This window comes from Triturus cristatus, chromosome 9 (genome assembly GCF_964204655.1).
Source record: "Triturus cristatus chromosome 9, aTriCri1.1, whole genome shotgun sequence".
NCBI lineage: Eukaryota > Metazoa > Chordata > Amphibia > Caudata > Salamandridae > Triturus > Triturus cristatus.
This window is the reverse complement of record NC_140592.1, coordinates 188845706-188869152: the sequence shown is the minus strand read 5'-3', so window position 1 is coordinate 188869152 and position 23447 is coordinate 188845706. Positions and strand designations below refer to the sequence as shown.

Below are 23447 nucleotides of genomic sequence, written 5' to 3'. Positions count from 1 at the left end.
TTCATTTATCTGATTTTTTGTTAGTTCCCAAGTCCCCGCGTTCTAAAAGATTCCTACATGCAGCCTACCATGAAATATAGAAATGATATTGAAGCTTCTATGCATTTCAGACAAACTGATCAAAATAATTTGTATAAAGTACTTGCTGTGGTAGTTAACAGTATTAATACGCTATCATCTCATATTTATAATTTGAACAGCATTGTGTCATCTGTTATTGATATTTTACAGAATGATATGTCAAAATTGTATTATGATCCGAGTCACCTCAGATACATTATGCAAGTTTAGTTGGACGTTTTAAACACTAAAAAATGGACACCTTCCTTGGCATTACCTGAACTGTACTCCTTTGTTCCTGCCTTTTAATTTAGCACACAAACAAACATCAATGTCTATGAAAGACTCAACTTACACCATGCTACATTAACAATTTCGAGAAAAAAAATCCCATGCACTGTAGCTGAAACACCTTCAGCAGTATGGCCAATACATGTGTTTATTTCCGTGCTCATATCAACATTTCAGTTTACAGCATGTTATGTTATGTTATGTTAAATAAATTTATAAGGGCGCAACTAACACCATTAGGTTTCTTGGCGCCAAAGTAAAGAGAGCAGAAGATAGAGCAAAGGCCGTTTATTGATAAGATTCTGTGAAAAGAAAAGTTTTAAGGGCAGATCTGAAGCTGGGGTACAAAATGGTCAATCTCAGGGACAAGGGGAGGGAGTTCCAAAAAGTGGGGGCCAGGAAGGAGAACTTGAGCCCGCCGTGTTTCTTCCTCTTATATCTAGGGATGGAAAGCAAGACCATTTGGGAAGACCGGAGAGTGCGGGAAGGGACGTAGGATTGAAGAAGGGAAGAAATAAAGAGGGGGCCCTGGCCGGCTAGAGATTTGTAAATGATACAACCCAGCTTGAACTTACAGCGGGCGGCTACAGGGAGCCAATGAAGGCTCTTCAGGAGGGGACGGACATGATGATCTCTAGGGAGGAAGTGGATCAGGCGGGCAGCCTGATTCTGGATCAGCTGAAGCCGCCTGAGTTGGTAGGCTGGGATGCCTACATAGAGCGCGTTGGCGTAGTCTAACCTCGATATTACAAGCGCCATCAGGGCCAGGGTAAGAGCCTCGGAAGTAAGTAGCCGGGAGATTTTCTTAATTTTCCTTAATTGGAAATGGCTGGAGGAGACTACCGCGCTAATCTGGGGCGTCATGGAGAGATTACTACTGATGACGACTCCCAGACTTTTAACACAGTTGGCGGGGCTAGGTGGACTGCCAAGGCTGAGAGGCCAAAAAGAAGAATCCCAAGGGTTGAGGGGATCCCCGACAAGAACGAGTTCGGTCTTGTCGGGGTTGAGCTTCAGATGGTTTGAGCTCATCCAGTTGCTGATAAAGCACAGGGTATTTTGAAAGGTGGCAATAGAGTCAGCAGAGGAGTTGATGTTGAAAATTAGTTGTATGTCATCAGCATAGTTGAATGCTGTGACATTGAACTGACGGAGGGCACAGATAAGTGGGGAAAGATACAAATTAAAAAGGAGGGGGGAGAGGGAAGAGCCTTGTGGGACACCACAGGACAGTTTGACCTGGGAGGCAGTAAACTGGGATAGTCTGACAGCTTGATGGCGTTGGGTCAGAAAGGATCGGACCCAGGCCAGAGCGGTGCCCTGGATGCCAGCCTCCCTGACACGATCGACCAAAATTTGATGGTCGACCGTGTCAAAGGCGGCCGACAAGTCCAGGAGGACCAAGGCCTGGCAGATGTTCGCGTCCGCGCCCCTGCGCAGTTCCTCCATAACAGAAAGGATGACGGCTTCTGTTGAGTGCGCAGGTCTGAATCCAGCCTGCTGGGGGTCCAGTACACCAGATTCTTCCACAAACTTTGCATGAAACTTTTTCTAATAGGTAGATTTGAACCCCTGGGGAGCAGTTACATCCATGAGTTATGGTCCCTGCCTTTTACCTATCATTGTGAACGAGCTGATAGAGACGTTTTTCTTATGGAAGAGGAGCGTGACTCCACTGCCGGTCATTCACTTGTTTGTCAACACGTTACAATCCACTGCACTTGTAATGTTTCAGTGCCTAATATGGTTTGTTATTTAAATGGAACTTCACTTCCCGCAATTCTTCCTTTGTTAATGTCCTTTCAAAAGGAAGCTATCTATTGCTTAATAATCAAGACTGGTGCGGTATGTGGGCAGATGTCCCGAATATTGTGTCCATTTGCCAGTTAGTCACTTGTTGCAACGACATCCTGTTTCCCCCTCCACACGGAGTTGTAGATAGTTCACTGTGGCCTTTTTTCCAACTTTGAAAGCAGATGTCAATAAGCTAAGCAGACTCAAAGCATTATTATTTCAACAAGAAGTGGCTTATATCTGCACGCGATACCTTCAAATTACATGAGGCCAGAACTACTATTGAATACTAACCTCCCCATGCATTTCGGTAAATTGATTAATCAAATATTGAATGCTTCCGATACCGCAGGTTCCGCACATTTAAAAAAAATTGTAGGCTCTGGCCTCATCACTTCTTTCCAAATTCTCTTTTGTGTAATTCCGGCTTTTATACACTCTATTTTTTCCCGCGTTTTCAGTGGGTTCCCGGTGCTGGTGTTCCTCATTTGTGGCATTCTCATCCTGTTACTGCTGTTGCATAATGGATGTTCCTTCTGCGGCCGCCCTGGATCTGGCATTGCTCCAGCACTATCATGGGCGCATGCTCCAGCTCTTTCGCATGATTTCATTGCAGGTGTTGGATGTGGATTGATGTTTAACCTTCCACCGTGCTTACTTCACCTGTGTGCAACCTATATTTCACTGCATCTGGTACCTCTTTCAATGGGCACTAAACATATGCCTGGCTCTCTGGACGCCCACTGCCCTGGATCTAGAACAGCTGATGAGTTACTTAGTGGCCTATTATCAGGACTATTCCTTGGGTTTGCGACCTCTACAAAATTTGAGTCTGGAGCAAATGGCCAATGGGAGTTTCTGTGCATCGGCACAGCGATTGCTAGATCAGAGTTTTGTTGAAGTCAACGCAGGTGATATCCTCTGCATCTATTGGAGCTGAGGATCATGTCTGTTCATTGGAACTTATGAAGTTGGCCTCAGACTTAACCATCTAAATGGAGGCAAACCCCATTATAAAATCCTTTGCTTCTTCAATGGCTGCTTACATATTGGATTCCTACGACACTCATTAAGTGGTTATTTTTTCTTTTCAAATTGTCATTTGTTAGCTTCGGAGATCAATTGATTCTTAGTGTTGGCTTTGAGTTTGTGTATCTTCAGATCTGTTATTACTTTACGTGTTTCCTTCCTGACCAAGGGGAGGGAGTCATGTGTTCAATACGGAGCCCATTGTGATTTTTCCTATGTTAGCCTAGCTGTGCACGACATGAGGCTGCATTAGCTTTGCACACGTTACTATAGAAACATGTTTGCTTATGTGCCACATTATATTTTCACACTGAACCTGCAGTTGTTTTCTCGTTCTGTTCTTTTCTGGGATTTAGTCTGAATAGCAGACAAGGTCAAATAACAATGTCCCTTGTTATTTTTTTCTGGTCAGACACTCGCAACCAGACACAACACAGAAATGCAGCTATTGTTTATAGATATGAGAACCTTATCATATAGGTATGCACAGCAATGTAACACAGAGAGAGAGAGACAGATATTTTCTCAGAGAAGATCATGGCTGTATCTGAGATGCAGAACGTTCACCTGTGTATGCTAAGATACATTGTACGATGCTAAACCCAGAGATCTTTGCTGTATATTCAGTTTGCTTCTGTAGATGTGGAGGGGGTTAGGCTATTCTTTCTTATAATATGATAGGGCTTTTCATAATATAAGGTTTATTGGCAATGCTGGCAGTATTTTTGCTCGGCAGTTGTTTTCTGATTGTGGTCCTTATATTGCATTGCATTCTAGAGCACGATAGTTTAAATAAACATTTCCAACTTTCTTTGTATCTCTGTCATATTTTATTGTGAACAAATATGAGTGAGTGAGCGAATGGGGTTGTCTGTTTCCGTGATCTCTGTTCTGTTGTGTTGTGGGGTGTCAATTCACTTGTCTCTCTGGATATCAGTAGGAGGACAAGTAAGACTTAGCTAGTCGGACTCAGGCTCATGGTACAGAAGTGGAATGGTGACTCAGTCCCTATCCACTAATGTTCTATGGTCCCAAGCATAGTTCTGTTCTTGAGCAGAATCCCTGCAACAAGGAAAACAATTATTATTTGCACAGACAGTGAATTTAAAAGCATGTCCAATGTATTCTGCCTTGGTTAGTGTAATCTATCTTGTGGGGGATCAAGGGAAAGACAACCTGGGAGTGGACACAGCAGCCCTTCTGGCAAACCTTTGACAGAATGGGTGGTTGCATCCACATCATCATCCATACAACCAGTTTGCTGTCATTCTCTCTTGCTATAGTGTAATAATGAATACCATCTCCTGCAGGAGTGTCATTAATGACTGTTGCAAAGGTGACCTAAGAAATACCTCCAATGCCACTCTCTTGGGATCTATTGTGGAAACAGCAGTACTAGCACAGCAACACTCATTGAGGTGGCTTTGCTGGTATGTTGATAAAGAGTGTGGATTCCAAAATGGCTCCTAATGGCCTTTCCAAACCTGGGAAGCCAACATAATCTATATCTGGATCAGTATGAGTTGAAGGTATGAAAAAAGAGGAAGATGAAGGAGAAAACATTCAGATACCGTGAATCAACTAAAGTAGAAGAAAAAGAGATGCCACATTAGTTATGCAAAACATTGACAGAAAAGTAACTGAATTAAATTATTTCTCCGTTAGTAGTATGACTTGCTCAATGGTATTTTTAGTAAAGGCAAAGGAGATGTAAGTAATCCGATTGCTAAACTATAAGCGGCAGAAACCACAGTTATGCCATGAACTGTGGCTGAGCTCCCAAATGGCTCACTTTGAGGAATTCTGGGAGCAATCCTGTTAACTTATCAAAACAGTAAAGCCTTCTTGAAAGAAATATAAGGCACATATGTTTAACAGTTAATAAAAAACGACAACAGTACTAACAATAAATGAGGAACCAAAAATGTGCAGAACACATGAGTTAAATGGACTAACAATTAATACAAAAAGGCCATAAAAATGAGCAAATCTGATAAAAGGATTAAAAGTTAAAATGACAAAAATTGTCCCATAGGAAAGTATAGTAAAACGGTGGTAAGTGTCTTTCAATTGTACATGCAAAGAATATTGGCATTCTATTACATTTTTCAATGCCCAAAGTATTTCTGCAAGCTCTAGTTGCAGTACTGCCTTGAGGAAAAGTTTTCAAATCTCTAGGGCTGGCTCCTCGAACTCCAGTTCACTGATTCCTGCTGCAAGAAGCTTCTCAAACTCCAGTTTCTGGGGGCTCACTACCAGAATATTGAGATTAACATATGTATGTGCCAATATATTGATCGCAAAATATCGACTACCAGGATATTGTGACAGAAAATCAATTTAGCTAGTATAGATTTTCAATACTTAACTCAACAGACATGTACTTTGAGTATAAGTATAATTAAGCCTAATATATGCAATGTTCTGATAATTATTAAAATTAATGTTGCATAGCAAAGGTACATCCTTCTACAAGAAAGGTGTTAAGAAAAGATTGTGTACTCAAGATCTTCATGCTTTCACCGGTTCCCATTATTTTAGCAACACATATCATCAGATCAGACATTCTTATAAAAGTAGTTATTTACATTTTCTTTAAAACACAATTTCTTTGACCTCAGCTGTCATACACACACCCATATTTCACTTTGAAGGAGTGCACTGCTAAAGTGGAAAGGTATTGTGATTAGTGTAGTATACACATATGGGCAATTGAGCGTATTCTGTGCATCTGACCCTCTCGACAATGATTTAAGAATTCGATTTATATATCAGTTGTTACGAGAGGCAAGTTATGGAATTACTGATGATTCAGTAAAAGTATGCCTCATAGGGCCTTCCGATGGAGATACTGGTTGTGTGAAGAAATGTATGCATTTAGCAAATAGGTGATTGATTTGGGTCTTTTTCGTTTATCTGGAAGCTGTCTATATACTTTTTTTGTTTATGAGGAAACATTTTATGGTTAGTTTTGAACCAATAAATAAAGCTGCAAATGTCACTAAGACCTGGTGGCCCAGTGGCAGATAGGCACCCAGATCAGAGGATTGGGACAATGCAACCGAGGATCCTCTTGTGTAACACTTCCATTAACTCTACATAGAATGGTTTAACATCAATTCAAGGCAATGCTACCGCTGCACCAAATTCCGTATCCTCCCTAAGAACCTACTCGAGTTGCGTTTGTTGGTAAAAATGTTAAATTTCATAGAACCCACAATCTAAGACCTTGCACAGCAGAGAAAGTCAAAGCTGCAGGCTCATACAACACACATCTGGTAACAAAGAGCTTTGTGTTTCACACAGCAGACACATTAGAAACAAAATTAAACCATAGACCATTGACTCAGGTAGTGGAGAAATTCCAGAACCACACAATAATTCATCCCATGTCCCAATTATGCTACAAAATTGCACAGCTGCTAGAAATTGACTATATAAATGATGATAATATAACAAGACATAACTAATATTTAAGGCGTATGCCTCAGACAGTAGCTGTATTAACATTATAAAAAGCTTTACAATGCACCCAGATGGAGGGGAATTACAGTCAGTCCGAAAACAAGCGCCCTCTTGCAACAGAGGCATTTGCAATATGTCTCTGGAATCATGCATGAATTAACATTCATTCAAGCATTAACTTTAAATGTATTTGAGAAATACATGTTGTCCCCAAACATCTGCTGAAAAAAGCATATTTTCCTACGAAGTACAAACTTTTCCCTTTATGGAGAAATATACCCAATTCCTTCAAACAATAGCTTAACATTTTCACTAAATGTTTTTGTCATGAAACTGCAGTTTGTTATATTTAAAAAATATATGTTTGGTCTCCAAACATCAGGGTCATTTTCAACGTTTATACTGACGTGGACAGAACCTATTAGACATGCATATTCATCACCATAATACCAACCAAGAATGTTTACTATTACACCAGTAGGGATATCTTTATTTAGGGGCTTCCATTGTGATATGGATAGGCTCCATAACCTGGCAGATGCCCACAGTTTTCCAAGGACCAGCAACATTATTTCAATAGTGGGCACTAGCATGACAAGCATGCCCACAGTACCCCAACAATTCACACCAATGGGCCAGAGGTAGTATTGTGACAGAAGTTGGAGGAATCATACCACTGATGCCGTTGATTGCTCACATTATGTTGGAAATGACCATCTCTTGTCAGGGTCAACGTAACCACATTGATTTACCCAGCATACGAAAGATTCCACAATAGTCTAACTATTCTGGATAGGGGCCTCATTTTTCAACATCTCACTGGCATATAGAGGGAAACGAGAGGGCACTGGTAGCCTGAGATACAAGGCAGTCCCAGTGACAGCTAGATGGAAACGCTCCAGAAAGAGACAGAACACAGACACCAGAGATATATCTCTTTCTCTCTCTCTCTCTCTCTCTCTCTCTCTCCCTTGCTTTCTCTCTGTCTCTCTCGTGCGCACAAAATCACACACAGAAACATGCAGATCCATGCGTGCACACACACTCACACACCCCTGTTCCCATGTTGGCCCATGATGCAGGGTTGGACTGGCCAATAGGGCAATCAGGCAGTGCCTGAGGGGCTGGTTTCATAGGACAGTGTGTGTGCCATTTTATTTTAACGTTTGCGGGCCTGTTTATGGTCTGGTGGGCCTGTTTTTACGTTTCATTTCCCTGATATTGGCAACAACATTGCCTGTAGCAAAGAAAAATGCATAGTCTCTCATGCCTTCAAAACATAAAACAGACCAATTTCCAATCGTGGGTCACATTTTAGCTATCTGATTCACTAATGGAAGCCACTTTAATTCTGATACCTGGGCATATATTCTCTCCCAGTCCAACCCTGCCAAGATGTGGCACACACTGTGTGTGAGGGTATAGCCGGCCATTAGTTGCTCGCATAAAACACAGCAGCTGACGTACGCCCAAACACAACATCAGCTAGACTGTAGGTACTCCATAAAACTCTTTCTAGGAGGTGCATTACGGATGCACCAAGAAAAAAGTGAGGCACTGAATTTGGCCATTTTCACCCCATAACTGTGTCAATTACCAGCATTTTCACGGCACGAATTACAAACATGATTAAATACTCCTCGGTGAAAGCCCTCTATCCAGCCCCCTCAAGCAACATTCCAAAATCAGCAAAATAAATAATTGTTCTAATGCATTGGTCGTGGCATGTCTAGCAATCGGCATTATAATTAATGGAAGAGCATGATAGGTGATGTATGCATACCTTATAGTACCTATAGTATCAAAGTATCAAACACCACTGATTGAGGCACCAGGTCAAAGTTTGACAATGGAAATGCACTCCATCCTTGCCTTACAGGTTTATAGTAAGGTGGCCCTAATACATTCCAGAACTCAGCTCCAGTTCGGAGTTAAATACACGGACTTCACTTGAGGTTCAGATTGGCTTCAAAATCCTCTGAGTGATGTTTAAAATACAGATTGGAACAGCTTCACTCGAGAATACAATCAATCATTTCACTTTCAGTAGATACCAGATTCCCACCTGAAATCCACCATAAAGGTACTGAATAGATGAACAGGGGAAATAGATGCTTTTCTAAAGGGCCTAAACGCCACCAGTCAACTTCCCAAGCACATATGATTCCTCCTGACCTTTTAACAATTCAAGCTGTCTCTCAAGTCATTCTTGCTCAAACATGCCAATGACTGACAGACACAGCCAAAAGCTCATAAGAAAATAACAGGTCTCACTAATAAAACTCTTTCTTGCTCTAAATTTCCTCTTTAAAAACCTAATAGAATATAATAAATATTAAAAGAAGATCTAATTTTAGAGTACCTGAAAATTTGCAAGAGAATGAAATATCAAGGGTTTTACGGCAATAGTACGCCTTTGTTATATACTATTACCTAAGACTTTGATCTTGACTTAAGTCGGTTGACTGTGCCACATTGTGTTTAAGTATGCAGTCGGAATAGTCGAATACAATGCTTACAAGACCTATAGAATTTTCACAATCAAATCTGTGAAAACCAAGTAAAGCAGAATATATGCTGTTCAAATCAAACAAAATTATATTTAATTACGTTTACCTCTTGACCCATTTCCATACTGCAAAGTTTAGTTGACTGAGCTTTGGCATCAACCATTACATTAAACATTGTGCATATAGACTGTGGGACTCGAAAATCCGTCGATCGACTCGTTTTCTGGAGCTTTACTTCAAATGCAATTCTCGTTCTGTTAAAAAAGAGTGAGAGAAACATGTTGATCATTTCAATGACTGTACAGTCTAAAATAACATGTATGCCCGTCAAATATGGTTTGCTTAAAATAAACATTACAAAGAAAGCAAATATATTTTGAGATGGTCTTAATTCTTAGAAAGATGGGACGGTCTGACTTTATGGAAAGCAGCGCCAAATACAAGGAAAAAATCTTTGTACAGAGACAAATCCAAAACATGTCATGGGGCCCGGTGGCCACATTCTACTTCTATCCCAAAGTATTCCTCCAGATTAAAAAAAAAAAAAATACTTTCTGCTACTCTTTTTGGTGAGCTCTTGTTCCCCAATGTGCAGGGGATATCTGTGGAGGGATGTGTCAATGGAGGAAAGAGAACCAGTATCTAGCAATATTTCCATTTACAGCACGCTGTAAACAGTGAATTAGAGCTGCATGCGACATCCCTTAAGATAGCCTTCTCTGAGGCCCTCCTCCAAGAGACTCCTTTGCAGTGGAATGCAGGAGACATCTGAAAAGGTGGGGAAGGCACGAGGTGTACACAAAATTGTAGAAGCTGAAAGGTCAATGTAAGCCAGTGGAACTTCTCTTCCTTCCATAGCATTCTACAATAGCATGCGCTGTCTCCACAAATAGCCATTCCCCCTCCAGCCCCCTCTATCTCACTCTCACATACAACAGGCTTCGAATTATCTGCCATCGAACTGCATGAAGAGCCTCTCACCCTAATGCTTGAACATCTAAATCAACCTAGTGATTTGAAAATGGGACTAAAGTATTGTGCCAGAGCATAAACTCAACACACAACATGAAAAAAAGAAAACTATAAATGTATCCTTCACCCGGTTAGTTACCCCGCTGAAATCAAATAACACCAGCAGGCATCTCTTGAGTACATAAACACTAAGGGCCAGATGTAGGTAAATCTGAAATACCGATTTTACCGATTCGCTAATAAGAAATCGGTATTTCCTATGTAGGTAAAGATTCGGTAAAAAATACCGAATCCTTAATATTCCTTATTACCGAATCAGTAATTGAGATGCGGTAATAAGGAATACCGACCCATTCATTTCTATGGGCTTGGAGGCCCATAGGAATGACTGTGAAGGCATTCACTTTTAACGATTCGGTATTACCGAATCGCTAATAGCAGGGGGCACTTTCAAGGGTGCCAGGGTATCAAAAGGACACCCTGTTGCAGCCCTGAAATGTGCATGTATGCACATGTGGCGCACATACATGCCCTAAGGTTATGAATGTGTGCCACATGGCACTTAACAAAAAACAAAAAAGTGATTTTTTAAAGGAAATCGGTAATTACCACCAACTTGAAGTTGGTGGTAATTACCGATTTCTTAAGGCTCAAAAGCCCTCTTTAATGTGTTTCCTACATTGCATTTAAGGAATCGGTATTACCGATTCATTAAATGCAAGAGCAATAAGGAATCGGTATTTACCGATTCCTTATTTACCAATTCCTTACCTACATTAGGAATGGCTAATTACCGGTCGGTAACGCTGAAATTACCGAATGTCAGCGTTACCGACCGGTATTTAGCCACTTACATCTGGCCCTAAGTTCAGTTTTAACAGGGCAGGATAGTCAACGTACAGGATATTCTTTCCTATCTACGTGGCTCTATAGTCATGACTAGCATTCCCTTGCCATAATTGTAAGAAAATGCCTCTTATTGCATGATCACTCACATTTGTTTTGTTAGACTGATGCTGCTGGTCTTTTGACTCTGTGCACTAGGACTGACCTCTTGCCAACCATAAAAGGGGTCCAGAAGCTCAATCCTGCACATTTCAGTATGAGTAAACATGGAAAAGTCATAGAAGTAAAATCTCAGGCATGCCAGACGCACTTAGAGGTGTCTAGCATGGGAATTCAGACTGAGGCTCTGGGAGATGGGGGAGTTTTCAATGATCCTCCGACCAGAGGTAGTCCCCCGATATGCACCATCCCTGAAAAACAATGCGTAGGGGACCTTACGTTTACTAGTATTGGAGATAATCAGCACACTAACAGCTAAGACGCTGTTCTCCCTGGGGAGGTTGTCCCTCTGAAAGAAAGTAATGGTCCAAAAGGTTGGAGGGGTAAGAAGAATAGGAATTGGCGCATTCCAAAATGGAAGCTAAAAATATTGCGATTTCCTACGGTGCTTGAGGAGCCAAATATTTTAAAACTGCCTCAAAGTGTGAAGGATACTCAGTTTCTGACCTTTGTTGATGGCCAAAACCCGGGGTGCTTAGATATACATCCACCCACCCCTTCTCCCATAGTAGATGACCCCTAATGGAAGGAATTGAGGGCACAAGAAGGGCAGGAAGTGTATGGGAGAGCTTTAAAATTCATATTGACCCGGATGTGGTGCACCTAGGAACTGGGAAAGACAACAATTCAGGGAACTTAATAGTACAAACTCATGCTGCTATATCAGACATAGGACATCCCAAGGGTAATGTCCCTTCCTTCCCTCCGGGCCGGGGTACTCTCCCGGTCCGGTTTGATCCCGGCCAAGGGAGGTTCCCGGAGGGGTTCTCCAACCTTGCACCAGGCTGGTTTCCGCACTAAGTGCTAAGACAGATGTTAGACACAGATGTGAGCAAACAACCAACATTTTGACCTTTTCCTCCCTGTTTGATATTGATTTAGCCCTGGTTAACAGAAGTTCTCTGCTGCACTTATTAGAAGAAATAGATGTCTTAAGATTAGTCACAAGTAAAGACATCGAGCTGGTCTACCTAGATCATAGCAGCAGTACCCAAAATCCCAGAGTTACATTCAGTTTAGGGATAACTGCAATGCTAGTATTGGCTAACGCCGATCACTTTAGGTAAAAAGGGATAGATGTGTTCCCATTTGTGGACCCTCTGGAGACCCATCTTGAATCTAGTAGGATTAGATATCAGGAACAAGGCAGGAGGTTTCCGAACACAAAGGGTGCCATAAATCCAGAAGATATCCAAATATTAGTGAATGGCACTCTGGGGAAGAGAGAGATTAACATCAAAGGACCCGAAGCTAAAGGTTCCATCAAACCCACAGGGGATGAGATATGGCACAGGGGAGTTGGGTAGCTGGTTCATTAAATGGCTCAAAAGAAAAGGTAAACCTGCCCATGTTGCGTAGGTAACCCATTGGGTAAAATCCTGTCCTGGAATATAGCAGGTGTCAGAAATTCCAGACTTAAGTTCAATTCCCTATTAGTACACGAACCTAAAATAATTTGTCTCCAGGAAACATGGAGCTGTGTGGACCTCCACTTTGAAAACCATTTCGTATATTGTAGTGCAACAAAGCCTTCAGCTAATGGTCATGCTAGTGATGACTTATCCATTTTACTTAGCTGTATTTTAAATTGGAATCCTGTGTTTTTTTCCATCCTTCTTATCTTTGCATGGGTGTGAAACTTATGTTAGGTAAAGGTTTAGGAGGTCAGTCGGTATCATTATTTTTGGCAAATGTATACATTCCACCTGGGAGAGCATCAGACTCACTGGTTGAATCGATTTTTTCTTTTGTGCATAAGACTAGTATCTCCAAAGAGTGCACCTCTATATTGATGGTGGGGGATTTTAACGCCAAAATCTCAAAACTTCTCCTCTATGGCTTTTTCTAACTCTGAGCTGGAGGATGTATGGTCTATCCTGGAAATATTACTACCTAGCCATATTAGATCAGTTAGGCGGGGTTTGTCTCTCTTGCATAGTTTGAGAATGTATGATTTTGTGCAGCTGAATGGCAGATTCCCAGATGATTCTAATGCCTCTTTTACTTTTCGAGGTGTACGTGGACACTCACTAATCGATTATATGGTGGTCTCCTACCAATAGTTCGCGGCATGTATGCAATTTAAAGTGCTGCCTACAAACTTGAGTGATCATGGAGTTCTATTAGTAGATGTTGACATGGAACTTGAGCTACTGGAATCCTGGAACCAAAGGGATGAAAGTATTCTATATAATCGAACTAATGGCATACTTTTTGGTCTAGCAAAAACCTCCCATGTTTCAGGATTTTTTTTTAAAGTGCACATCCTGGCTCTAGTCAGGAATATCCCATTTCTAAATTTGAGAGGATATTGGGTTTAATTAGATTGTGTGGAAGGAAAAAGCAATCCTTCAGCATTAAGCCATTAGCGCAGATACTTTGGGAGGAGAAAAAAGTGAATTGTGAGATTAATGCCCTGATAAGGGAACAATTTAAGCAGTCGTTAATTGCTAGACAGAGGGAAATTACTAGATTAAAACAGGTAAAGAAAAGAAAAATTGATATGCGTGCGTAGAGGGGTAGAAGATGCAAACTGGATAAAATTAAGAGAGGCCGCACAGTCCGGAGATACGCACAAATAGTGGGAAATAGTAGCCGAGTTTTGTGATGGCAGAACTAAGGCTTATCCTATTTCGATATCCGATGAAGAATGGACCACATACATTTACCAGTTATATGCTAAAAATCCCTCGGTTGGGTGGAGTTTAGACTTGGTCATTGACTCCTCGGTGGAGAGAGAATATGGTGCCCCCTCATGCAATGAATTAGAGGGTTACATTACAGGGGCAAGGTACTCAGGTGTGATTGGCCCCGACGATGTGCCAATAGCTATAGTCAAACAGGACAGCACAGCATGGGCACAATTTTTGTGTCCGTTTTTTTCTTATTATTACACCCATTGGACTATTCCGTCACCCTGGAAGGGTAGTATAGTGGTCCCATTGTATAAAAAGGGACCCAAAAATTCCCCTGCAAGCTTTAAGCAGATCGCACTGCTGGATGCGACGGGGAAATTGTTTGCCAAGAGCATACTTGTCCACCTTCAAGACTGGGCTTTTGGAAACAGCTTTGTCCCTGCAGAGCAAGCTTGGTTCTGTAAACACAGCGGTACCCTTGACAATATTACAGCTCTGCAAACATTATTAGAAAAATATCCAATGAACAGGGGTATGCCGTTATATATGGCCTTCATAGATTTCTCCAGGGCCTTCGACTGGGTTGACCGGGAGACGCTGTGGAGAAAATTGACCCTTAGATTAATCATCGCATTGCACTCCTCCACTTGGACCCAGGTCCTAATGGGTGGAACACAAGGCTTGTCAAGAAGAACAGAGACCCAGAATGGGCTAAAGCAAGGGTGCTTATTGACCCCTATACTCTTTTCCCTTTACATTAAAGATTTGCCAAACAGGGTAGGGTCCTGTAAAGGGGATCCCTAAAATTAGGAACCAATCCAGTTGAGTTGCCTGCTTTATGCAGATCACCCATTTTTTTAGATCTAACTCCAATCGGTCGCCAAAGACGACTCACTGATTTAGCACGTTTTTCAGAAGACTACTTTTTAAAAATAAATATTTTAAAGAGCAAAATCATTGTTTTTAGGAATTGGGGATGTCGAGTTAGGAAACAAATGCACTGGTTTCTGGGGAAGGATAAACCTGCCGTGGTTAAGTTATATCCATACTTAGGGAGAATATTCACAAGTACGTGTTCTAGTAGCGATCATATTGATCAATGCAAAAGCAAGGTAATCTCATAGGCCTCCACAATTAGTAGACTCTATAAGCATTGCGGTCAAAGACTCTTTGCGCATGTCCTATCAGTATACAAAATTAAAATACATCCGGCGTTTAGTTATGCCTGTGAAACAATAGACTAACAGTACTGGGAGAATATTCAAAAAGTGGAGGGGCGTATTTGGTGCCAAATGTGTAATTTAAATCGCGCAGCACCCATAGCAGCAATTCGGCTAGAATTTGGGTTACTCTCCATGTATGTGTTCTCTATGGCTCCGTGCTTAAGATGGGCTAATACATTATTGAACAATCTTGAGCACCCTTTGCGGGTAGCAATACATGAAGAAATCTTTGATACCATGAAGGAAAAGAGCGTCCTTTTTAGGAATTACCAGAAAGCGGTAAAGTCGTTTGATCTTGATATTGTCTGTTCATGTGCGCCTCCCAAACAAGTTTTGAAAACCAGAATTAAGAAAACTATTTATGATGTATCTCGTAAAAGAGATTCAGTACTGTTTTTCTTTTCAAGTGTCGGTTAAGTTGATAAATTGGATATATGTTTTTATGTGGAACTCTGTGGAGTTCCAAATCATAATAAATAAATATTGGATATTGGAGGAGATCACATGTAGGAATTTGAAAGAAGCCAGGGCAACAGACTCCAAAAATGTGGAGACAAGAAAGGGGTTTGGATGGCAGCCCCTCCAATTTAAAAAGCGAGCTTGCCAAGGCTGTTAAAGGTGAGAAAGTAATGACTCAGAGGAAAGGATATCAATTGAATGGTCTTTGATTCAAACTTCCTGCAAACCTTTGACACACACACAGATTGTTAGCACAGTGCTTCCCAAACTTTGTGGAATCACAATCCAATATTTAGACCAACAACAATTTGTGACCCACCTACCTTTAATGGACATAAAGTAGGGCGATTTTTTAATGTAACCAAAGCATCCTCTGGTGGTGCATTTTCATTACAGACAGCACATTTTCTATTGGTTGGCTACTAAAGGTGTACACACATACAATTTTACTGATAAAACTATATAGCACAAAGTTGATAATATGTGAAAATCAGGTTTCTCTGAATAATTATAATTTGTGCATCACCAAGTAATGTTTCTTGATTTGTTTTGATTCTATTAAAATCTCTGTTTTCAGCATCCTCCAGAATTACAAAAACATGTTTCATTTTTGCTTTCGTAACTGCCAAATGCATACATTTCTTTTACAGGTATTTTGTCCAGAAAAAAAAAACATCCTATAGCCTTTGCATTTCACTTCCCTGTACTCCATCAAGTTGTCACGTTGTTCACTTTAAAACCTTCTCACACTTTCCAGTCAGAGAAAGAAAAGTAAACACCAATCCCCATGATAAAACAATAAGCAATTTGTCAGAAGATACAGCCTTACATTTGACCTGTGTCTTTGAAGGACCAGCAAATATGACAAGATAAAGACAGAATTTAAAGATATCTTTATTTATGGCTCAGACTTTCCCGACCCAAAATCAGATCACGACCGAGCCACCATTTGGGAAATGCTGGTTAGCAGATTGTTCAGCATCATCTTTAGTTGTCTTATTATTAAATTCAAATTATGTATTTTGCCTAGATTTAATTGCTGGACTACAAGATAGGAAAAGTAGATACTGTTTCATGTACAAATTTAATTTACATTGTTACCTTTTCACACAGGACTCAATCATATCACTGGCCATCAGCTTTAATCGCTGTTCAAGATGCTTTCCAAATTCTTCCTCTGGCCAATGGAGGTCACGAATGAATGTCTGCAGTGCATCAAGTTTCCAGAAAAGGTCCTCAGAAGTAGCTGACCCATTGCTGACAGAAGAAAAAGGAAATACATGTCACAACGGTACCAAACCATCACTGACATGATGTGGGCACTATTGTATGCTTAGGGAAACACAGCGGATAAATATACAGAAGAATGCCAGGGATCTCCACCATCAGGGTTGTGAGTTTTACCATACATTTGCCTAATACAGCTTGCTGTTAATTCTCACAAATATTTCCAGAGCTGATGACATGACAAAAATATGAATCATATATATTAATATCTAAATAGTGTATGGTAAAAATCAGCCTTAGTTAATAACCATATTAGCATATGTGATTATTTAAATTAAGGCTACCGATAGTGGAAGGAATGCCTCCAATAGGATTCAGGGTTTCATGCATTGCTATCAAAATATAGAATCTGGCATTTCTTGGAGACTACCACATAAAGGATAGTGCTAACAAGTGGTGAGCGAGGTCATGCTTTCTCTCTTGAACAGCTGGAAAAGAATTGGTGAAAGTCAATTGTGCTCTACTGAAACATTCTGCACTTTGCATTGATTTCAATGACTATTTAGCACTTTCACAAACCAGCTCACAGGGAAGGCAGCAGCAGACTTTTCAATGTCTTTGGGCAGCAGCAAAACTCTATCCTTGCACCAATACACGTTTGTATCCTGACCTCTGTGCGGATGCAGCAGTTGGTGTTTTGTGCCGCCGTGTTTAGTTCCTTGGACATGGTGAGATTATATTTCTAAGTTCTCCATTTCAGTGGTGAAAACACATGCCGTGTCTTTGGTTTACGCAGAGATATTATCCGAATCTCTCCCTCCCCTACAGTGGATAGCCTCTTGGTTTTTGCAATTACCACATGAGCTTCAAGAGGTACAACTCCCTCCTCGCATACCACTAATGCTAACACGATAGTTTATTAGATGTGGGGCACACCATGCATTACCAACTGTGCTGACATCCTCTATAGAAACAGATGAGAGTGGGTGTTTCTATTGTGACAGATGCCAGCTGCATTGAGTTAATGCGCTGCAGCCAAATAGAGCTAATGCACACACAGCTACTGCAGGGTGAAAACCATACTTCCAACATGCCAAAGGTATCCTGGTGCCCTCTGCTAACTGTCTAGGAAGGAATCACCATTCTGATCAAGTTCGTCCTGCGAAAAAACAAAAGTAGCACCGACACACGGTCTTAAGAATGGCAGGTGGAAAGAGGAAATCAGGGCTGTGAAAAGATATGCAATCAGGCACTTTGTTTGGATTCAGGACATGTTTTTGCATCTTGCACGAGGCTGCCAAGATGCAATAAGCAGAACACGTTGCAGGTGATCACAAATCAACCTGCTATTTTAAACAGTGCATTAGACTAAACTCCACCACTCATTTTGGAACTGTGCAGCTTGGTGTTTGAAACGATTGAGCACACATGAATGTAATAATTGGTATTTATTGCAACAACATTTTGACACCCATCTGGCTTGAGAGCTTTTTAAAATGCCTTTCCAGATTTCCGGCTTCTAACAAGCTTAATGTGAGCAGCATCACCTTCTGCCGTACATTTTGGAGATGCGACATTGTGATGCGGTTGCATCTGTTATAGATCGTAGTATATGACGATAATCAATAGTCGTTTAATAATCATGATTTGCAGTGCGCCATGTCTTGATTCATATCTTTTCAGAAACAATACCACAAAACATGCAGAAGGGGAGCAAGGAAAGGGAACATAAGCCTTCAGTATTTATTTTTAGCTAATGCCTAATCTAGCCTTTAATGCAGTCAGCTTAGCATGAATATGATTGTTTTTTTCCCCTTAAAATATTGATTTGTATGTAGAGTTCCAATTATATACGTACACAATTATTAATCTAATATAGCATCTGCTTCTGCCTTTTAGGGTGTTTCATAATTTGGCATCGAAGTTTTGCAAAGAAGCTAAAACTGTTAAGGAGCCCGCTTAACAACATACTTTATTTGGGTGCCTGTACCCGTGCAGTATGATTGTTACAAAATAATTTCATAAAGAGGAATTAAACATTACATATTTTTTTAATATCCACATTTCGTACATTTTTATTTCAAATAATTTATTTGTAATTTGTAAAATAGAATAATGGCAGAATCGACAATTCTATTTTAAAAAGTTGATTTTTTTTTAACATGTTTTTAAATATTTGCTTATATCATCTTTTTAATTGCTTCAATATTTTCTCATTTGCTTGTAGGTTGCACAGAAAAGCTAGCACATGACCTCTACCAGCTTGCAAGCAATAGTTTTTCTACACTAAGTAGTCTGGTTCCTAAGAGTGGGACTTTGGTTTTAAATTAAATACGTTTATATAAGAAATAACAGAGAAGGAAATGTTGATTTATTTACCATACTGGAACAAAACATTCCAAGAAAAAAAGCATCATTCAACCTGTATCTCTCTTTTCAGTTGGCTCAGTTCAGGCACAGCCAGTCAATATTGTATTTCCCTGCGAAATATCTAATGATCTTCTATATGTGTTTTGACGGACATTCATCATTTTTATTTTTCATATTTCAGAGCCTGGGTGTATTTTCAGCATGAATTTATGCAAATATCAATTAGTTCAATTTACCATTCAAAATTAGCTCACAAGGGTCCTGATGTATCAAATGGTTTTGTAACACCAAAGCATGCAATTCACGAAATTGAAGCCTTTCCTTCAAAACTTGTTGTGTAATGTACAAAATGAATATTTGCAATTCGATATATATTTGCAATTCACAATGTATACATTGACACTTTTGCAAATCATAAGAAGGATGGTGAGAGAATGCGGGAATGAGGCATGTCTCATTGTTACGACTAGTAATCAAATTTATCAGTGCAATAAACAATTGATGACTTGCCAATTTCTCAAAGTGGAACTTAAGGGACACCTTCTACTTTGTGAATGTCGGCTCAGGAACTGGGAGGAGCATACAGTGGTCCAGAGGACGGCTGCATGCTTCCTATCATGCCAGTTTTTTATTACAGCTAATGTACTTTTAGGAGTCATGGGGGTATTTATTTTAACTGAGTATTCATTGATACCTACTGATGATCTTCCTTATGAATTTTATATGACTTATGCCACTTGCACCAACAAATCACCAAATTTTGTCTTTTGCACCTTTGCAAGTAATCCTAATTACCTTTTTATTTGAGTTTTATGGATGTTATACAGACTTGAATTGTTTGCAATAGAACTGTTGTACTGTATTTTGTTCTTTTATTGAATCTTATATCTAACAATTTAGTTGAATTAAGATAATTTAAGTAGTGAGGGATTGCAATCAAAAATAAATATGGCGTTTTCCATATGTGAATACCATCATTTGCAGGCATTCAGTAGTATTCATAAACGGAATCCCAACCTCATTACTATCAATGAGAAAGGGATTATGATCAGCATAATGAATGCCCTTTTTGTACTGTCATGGATTTATAAATCTGTCACAGCACATAACAAAAACTTGGGTCTAGATTAGTACATTGTCTCCAAAGACTAGGGAGATGTGGGTGAGATGTCATTTATAAATATGAAAAGTAGTCCTTCAAAATGTATTCTGTGTCCTTTGTGTTCATTTCACTGTTAACAATGAAACATTATAGAAAATTGTTTTTAAAAAGGCATAAACATAGAACACATTCAAAGGTGCTCTTTGCTGAAAATGCGCACAGTGGTCTCTTCACATATTTGATGAGCTATTTTGCGTTTTGGATCACATTTCCTATTATGTTCTCAATGGTGAATTGTTATTGTAACAACTTAATTACCAAGTTGAAAAGGAATTGCAAACACAAATATATTTGGACAGCCACTGACTGATGGCGCCACCTTAATATATTGCAATAATGCAGTATAGTCAGGCTCTCTAATGAATTGAAGGATCTGTGCAGCACGGACTGAGAGATTACTTTGAGTCGCTGCTACTGCATTATTCACTGAATTAACTTTCTTTTTAAAAGTACAAATCCAGTTACTCACCTTGAGAAGGATCATAGAGTTGTTTTTAATCAAATGTGACTAAGTTAAAAAATTGTTGGTAACTTACAGCATACAAATGCTGTACTCATACATTAATTTGATTTGTTTTAGAGTGAGACTTTGATACATGACCAAAATACAATTCTGAGCAGATTAAGTGTTACTTTCTTAACATGACAGATCAGCAAATGACATCATTATTTGCTTGTCTTAATATATACAACTCTAAATATACAAAAACACGTTTCTGTTTTTGTGAGTGAGCATATAGTAAAGTATTGATTACTTCAGAATGTTTTTTGAAAAATAAATATTTCTACTTTAAAAAAATCAAATAAGGGTCTGATTATCAGTTCACTTCTCTGCATTTAATATTCAGAATAATGAATAGCAATAGGTAAAACATATCCATGCCAAGATCACAGCACAATTAAATTAGAGCTAACGTGAAGTGAATACACACTCAGAATCATATATAGCAGCCATCCATGACGGTGCAGAAAAGCTAGGCATTTGAGGGAGGTTAACTGGTAGGTTAACTGGTAGGTTAACTGGTAGGTTAACTGGTACTTTAGGGAGATTCACATTTGGTAGATTCACATTGGGCAGATTACTTGTTAAACTCCTGTGGAAAAAACAGACAGAAAGAAAAAATACCATAACAGTGACAATGCAGATGTAGCAGAAGCACATGACACTCATAAACAAATCTGCAAAGTTCACAGCAAGACAACAGTCAAAAAACAAAAGCAAAAAACATTTCAGAAAGAAGCATGAGCATGGAAGGCATAGGTGTATTTGTGCATTCTGCAATAAAAGCAATATACCAAACATAAAAAGGCTGCAAATTAACACACTACTTAAACACTCACGCTATATAATAACACTCTAGAAATCCTGACACTAGCACACTATACACAAAATATATTTTGCCACTCTTTAAAACAGAGATGGCATGTAAATTCTTAAATTTTGTTCCAGTTATTATTGGAAAGATGGTCTTCACAGCTGCATATAATTACTCTTAAAGAGTAAAAAAAAACTTAAGTGTACAATAAAGCTGTAGTTTTAAGCAGTGCATTACGTATCAATAAACATTGTTCATTATTATGAAATGTGCACATCATTTAGGAGTACCTGAGCCATCCATTATGTCATGTTATTCTTATTATTCTTATCAGTGTCCAAAATGAGGACAAGTCTATAAGCCTTTAATTTTCCAATTGCAAAGATGCATTTCTCTTGCAGCAAATTTTAGACTATCCAGCAAATCCAGGTTGGGTGGGGAGGAGGTTCAAAGTGCATTGTTTTATTTGGATGCAAATAAACCTGTTGCCACAACATTCCAAATGCAGTTCACTATTAAACAATACAATCTCACCAGTACTGTAGAGGGGTGGGTGCTCATACTATCACTTATCTTATTTTGCAATGCAACTACCAATTTCCCTAGTTCTCTCTTTTATCTTTCCAGTACCAGAGCTTATGAGAAATAGCTTCTAAGATAAGCATTCTCTTAGGTAGTACATTGAGGTTTGAGTACTTCCCTCATTTCCCTTTATTCTAATTTATCAGGACAGTGTTCTTCAACTCCAGTAATAGATGTTGTGCCTGGCCTAGAATCTGTGCTGAAATAACTGGGATAGTTCATGCTAAGGCTATGTGACACCTGTTCCTTAGACGTCACAATATCACAAAAAAGTGCACAGTAAATTGGATGTACAATATATCATGCAGCAGTATATAGGAATTCTGTCAGCTCCTTCATATGCCTGGAGTAGGTGCAGGCAAATTGTAATCTGTCAGAATGTGACAAGTTACACTAGCAAATGGTTGCAGTCTGCCCTCTGCCATCAGTAAGCATTTCATGTTTTTCAACTACAAAGCAGTTGCACGGCATATGTGTAGGCTTGTGAGCCGGAAAGGGAAGAATAAGTCCTTTGCTTTCCATTTGCCACCCACTTACACTTACAACTTACACAGGTTTGCAATGTGAACATTGTGAGTCACAATAGTAATTTCAATTGTGTGCATTGTTTGTTGTTACATTGCTCTCTCCGTAACCTGCTCTGGCTTTGGAAATGCAAAGTAGGACTTTGCAAAAGGACCTATAATGATTTGTTTGCTTACTGTTCAATACCAGAAGTGTAATTTTGATTCATACACATTAAATAATATTACTAATTGAGAAGTATGTCTGTCCCAATGGACCAGGGCTTAATTAAATGCTATTATAACAGTTGTTTCATCAAGCCTCTCACCTGTGAACAATATTCAATGTTGTTAACTACATAATAGCTTTACCTTAACAAATGAAGTAACACACTATTAGCAACATTTTAACAATCACATGTAGTACCTTCTACAATCAAAATTAATCAATTAACATACTTGTTAGAAATAAGAAAAAAGTATAGGACAAATTTGAGTATACTTGATATTGATCAAGACTCTGTGAACAGCAAAGATAAGACTGATTCTTCATGAAAAACCGCTTTTTTTGCACATTGACAGATTCAAGGATGATTAAAAGGCAGGTGGATTCATTTAGGATTTTTTGTAGAATTTAAATCATAAAAAAGACAGGCATGGACATGTGTGCTCTATACAAATACCTTTTTTAGTTGTGACTTGTGTACTAAACAGCCTGCCTAACCCTGTTTAACTATATTCTCATTCAATTACATTTTCATTCATAATATTGAATCCACAAGC

General features: G+C 39.4%; 1 protein-coding gene across 15 annotated transcripts in view; it reads right to left on the bottom strand.

The window, feature by feature from the left end:
• The window catches only part of CADPS (calcium dependent secretion activator), a 1625151-nt gene that overhangs the window by 523694 nt on the left and 1078010 nt on the right, over positions 1–23447 (bottom strand). For 11 of the 15 annotated variants that reach the window (XM_085624723.1, XM_085624709.1, XM_085624711.1 and 8 more), the window contains 3 exons: positions 21196–21357; positions 16606–16761; positions 9256–9403 (listed from right to left, as the gene is read on the bottom strand). In XM_085624723.1, coding sequence (XP_085480849.1) covers positions 9256–9403; positions 16606–16761; positions 21196–21357 — 466 coding nt within the window. The remainder of the gene's footprint in view (positions 1–9255; positions 9404–16605; positions 16762–21195; positions 21358–23447) is intronic. The other 4 variants (XM_085624714.1, XM_085624718.1, XM_085624721.1 and 1 more) reach the window with 1 other exon arrangement.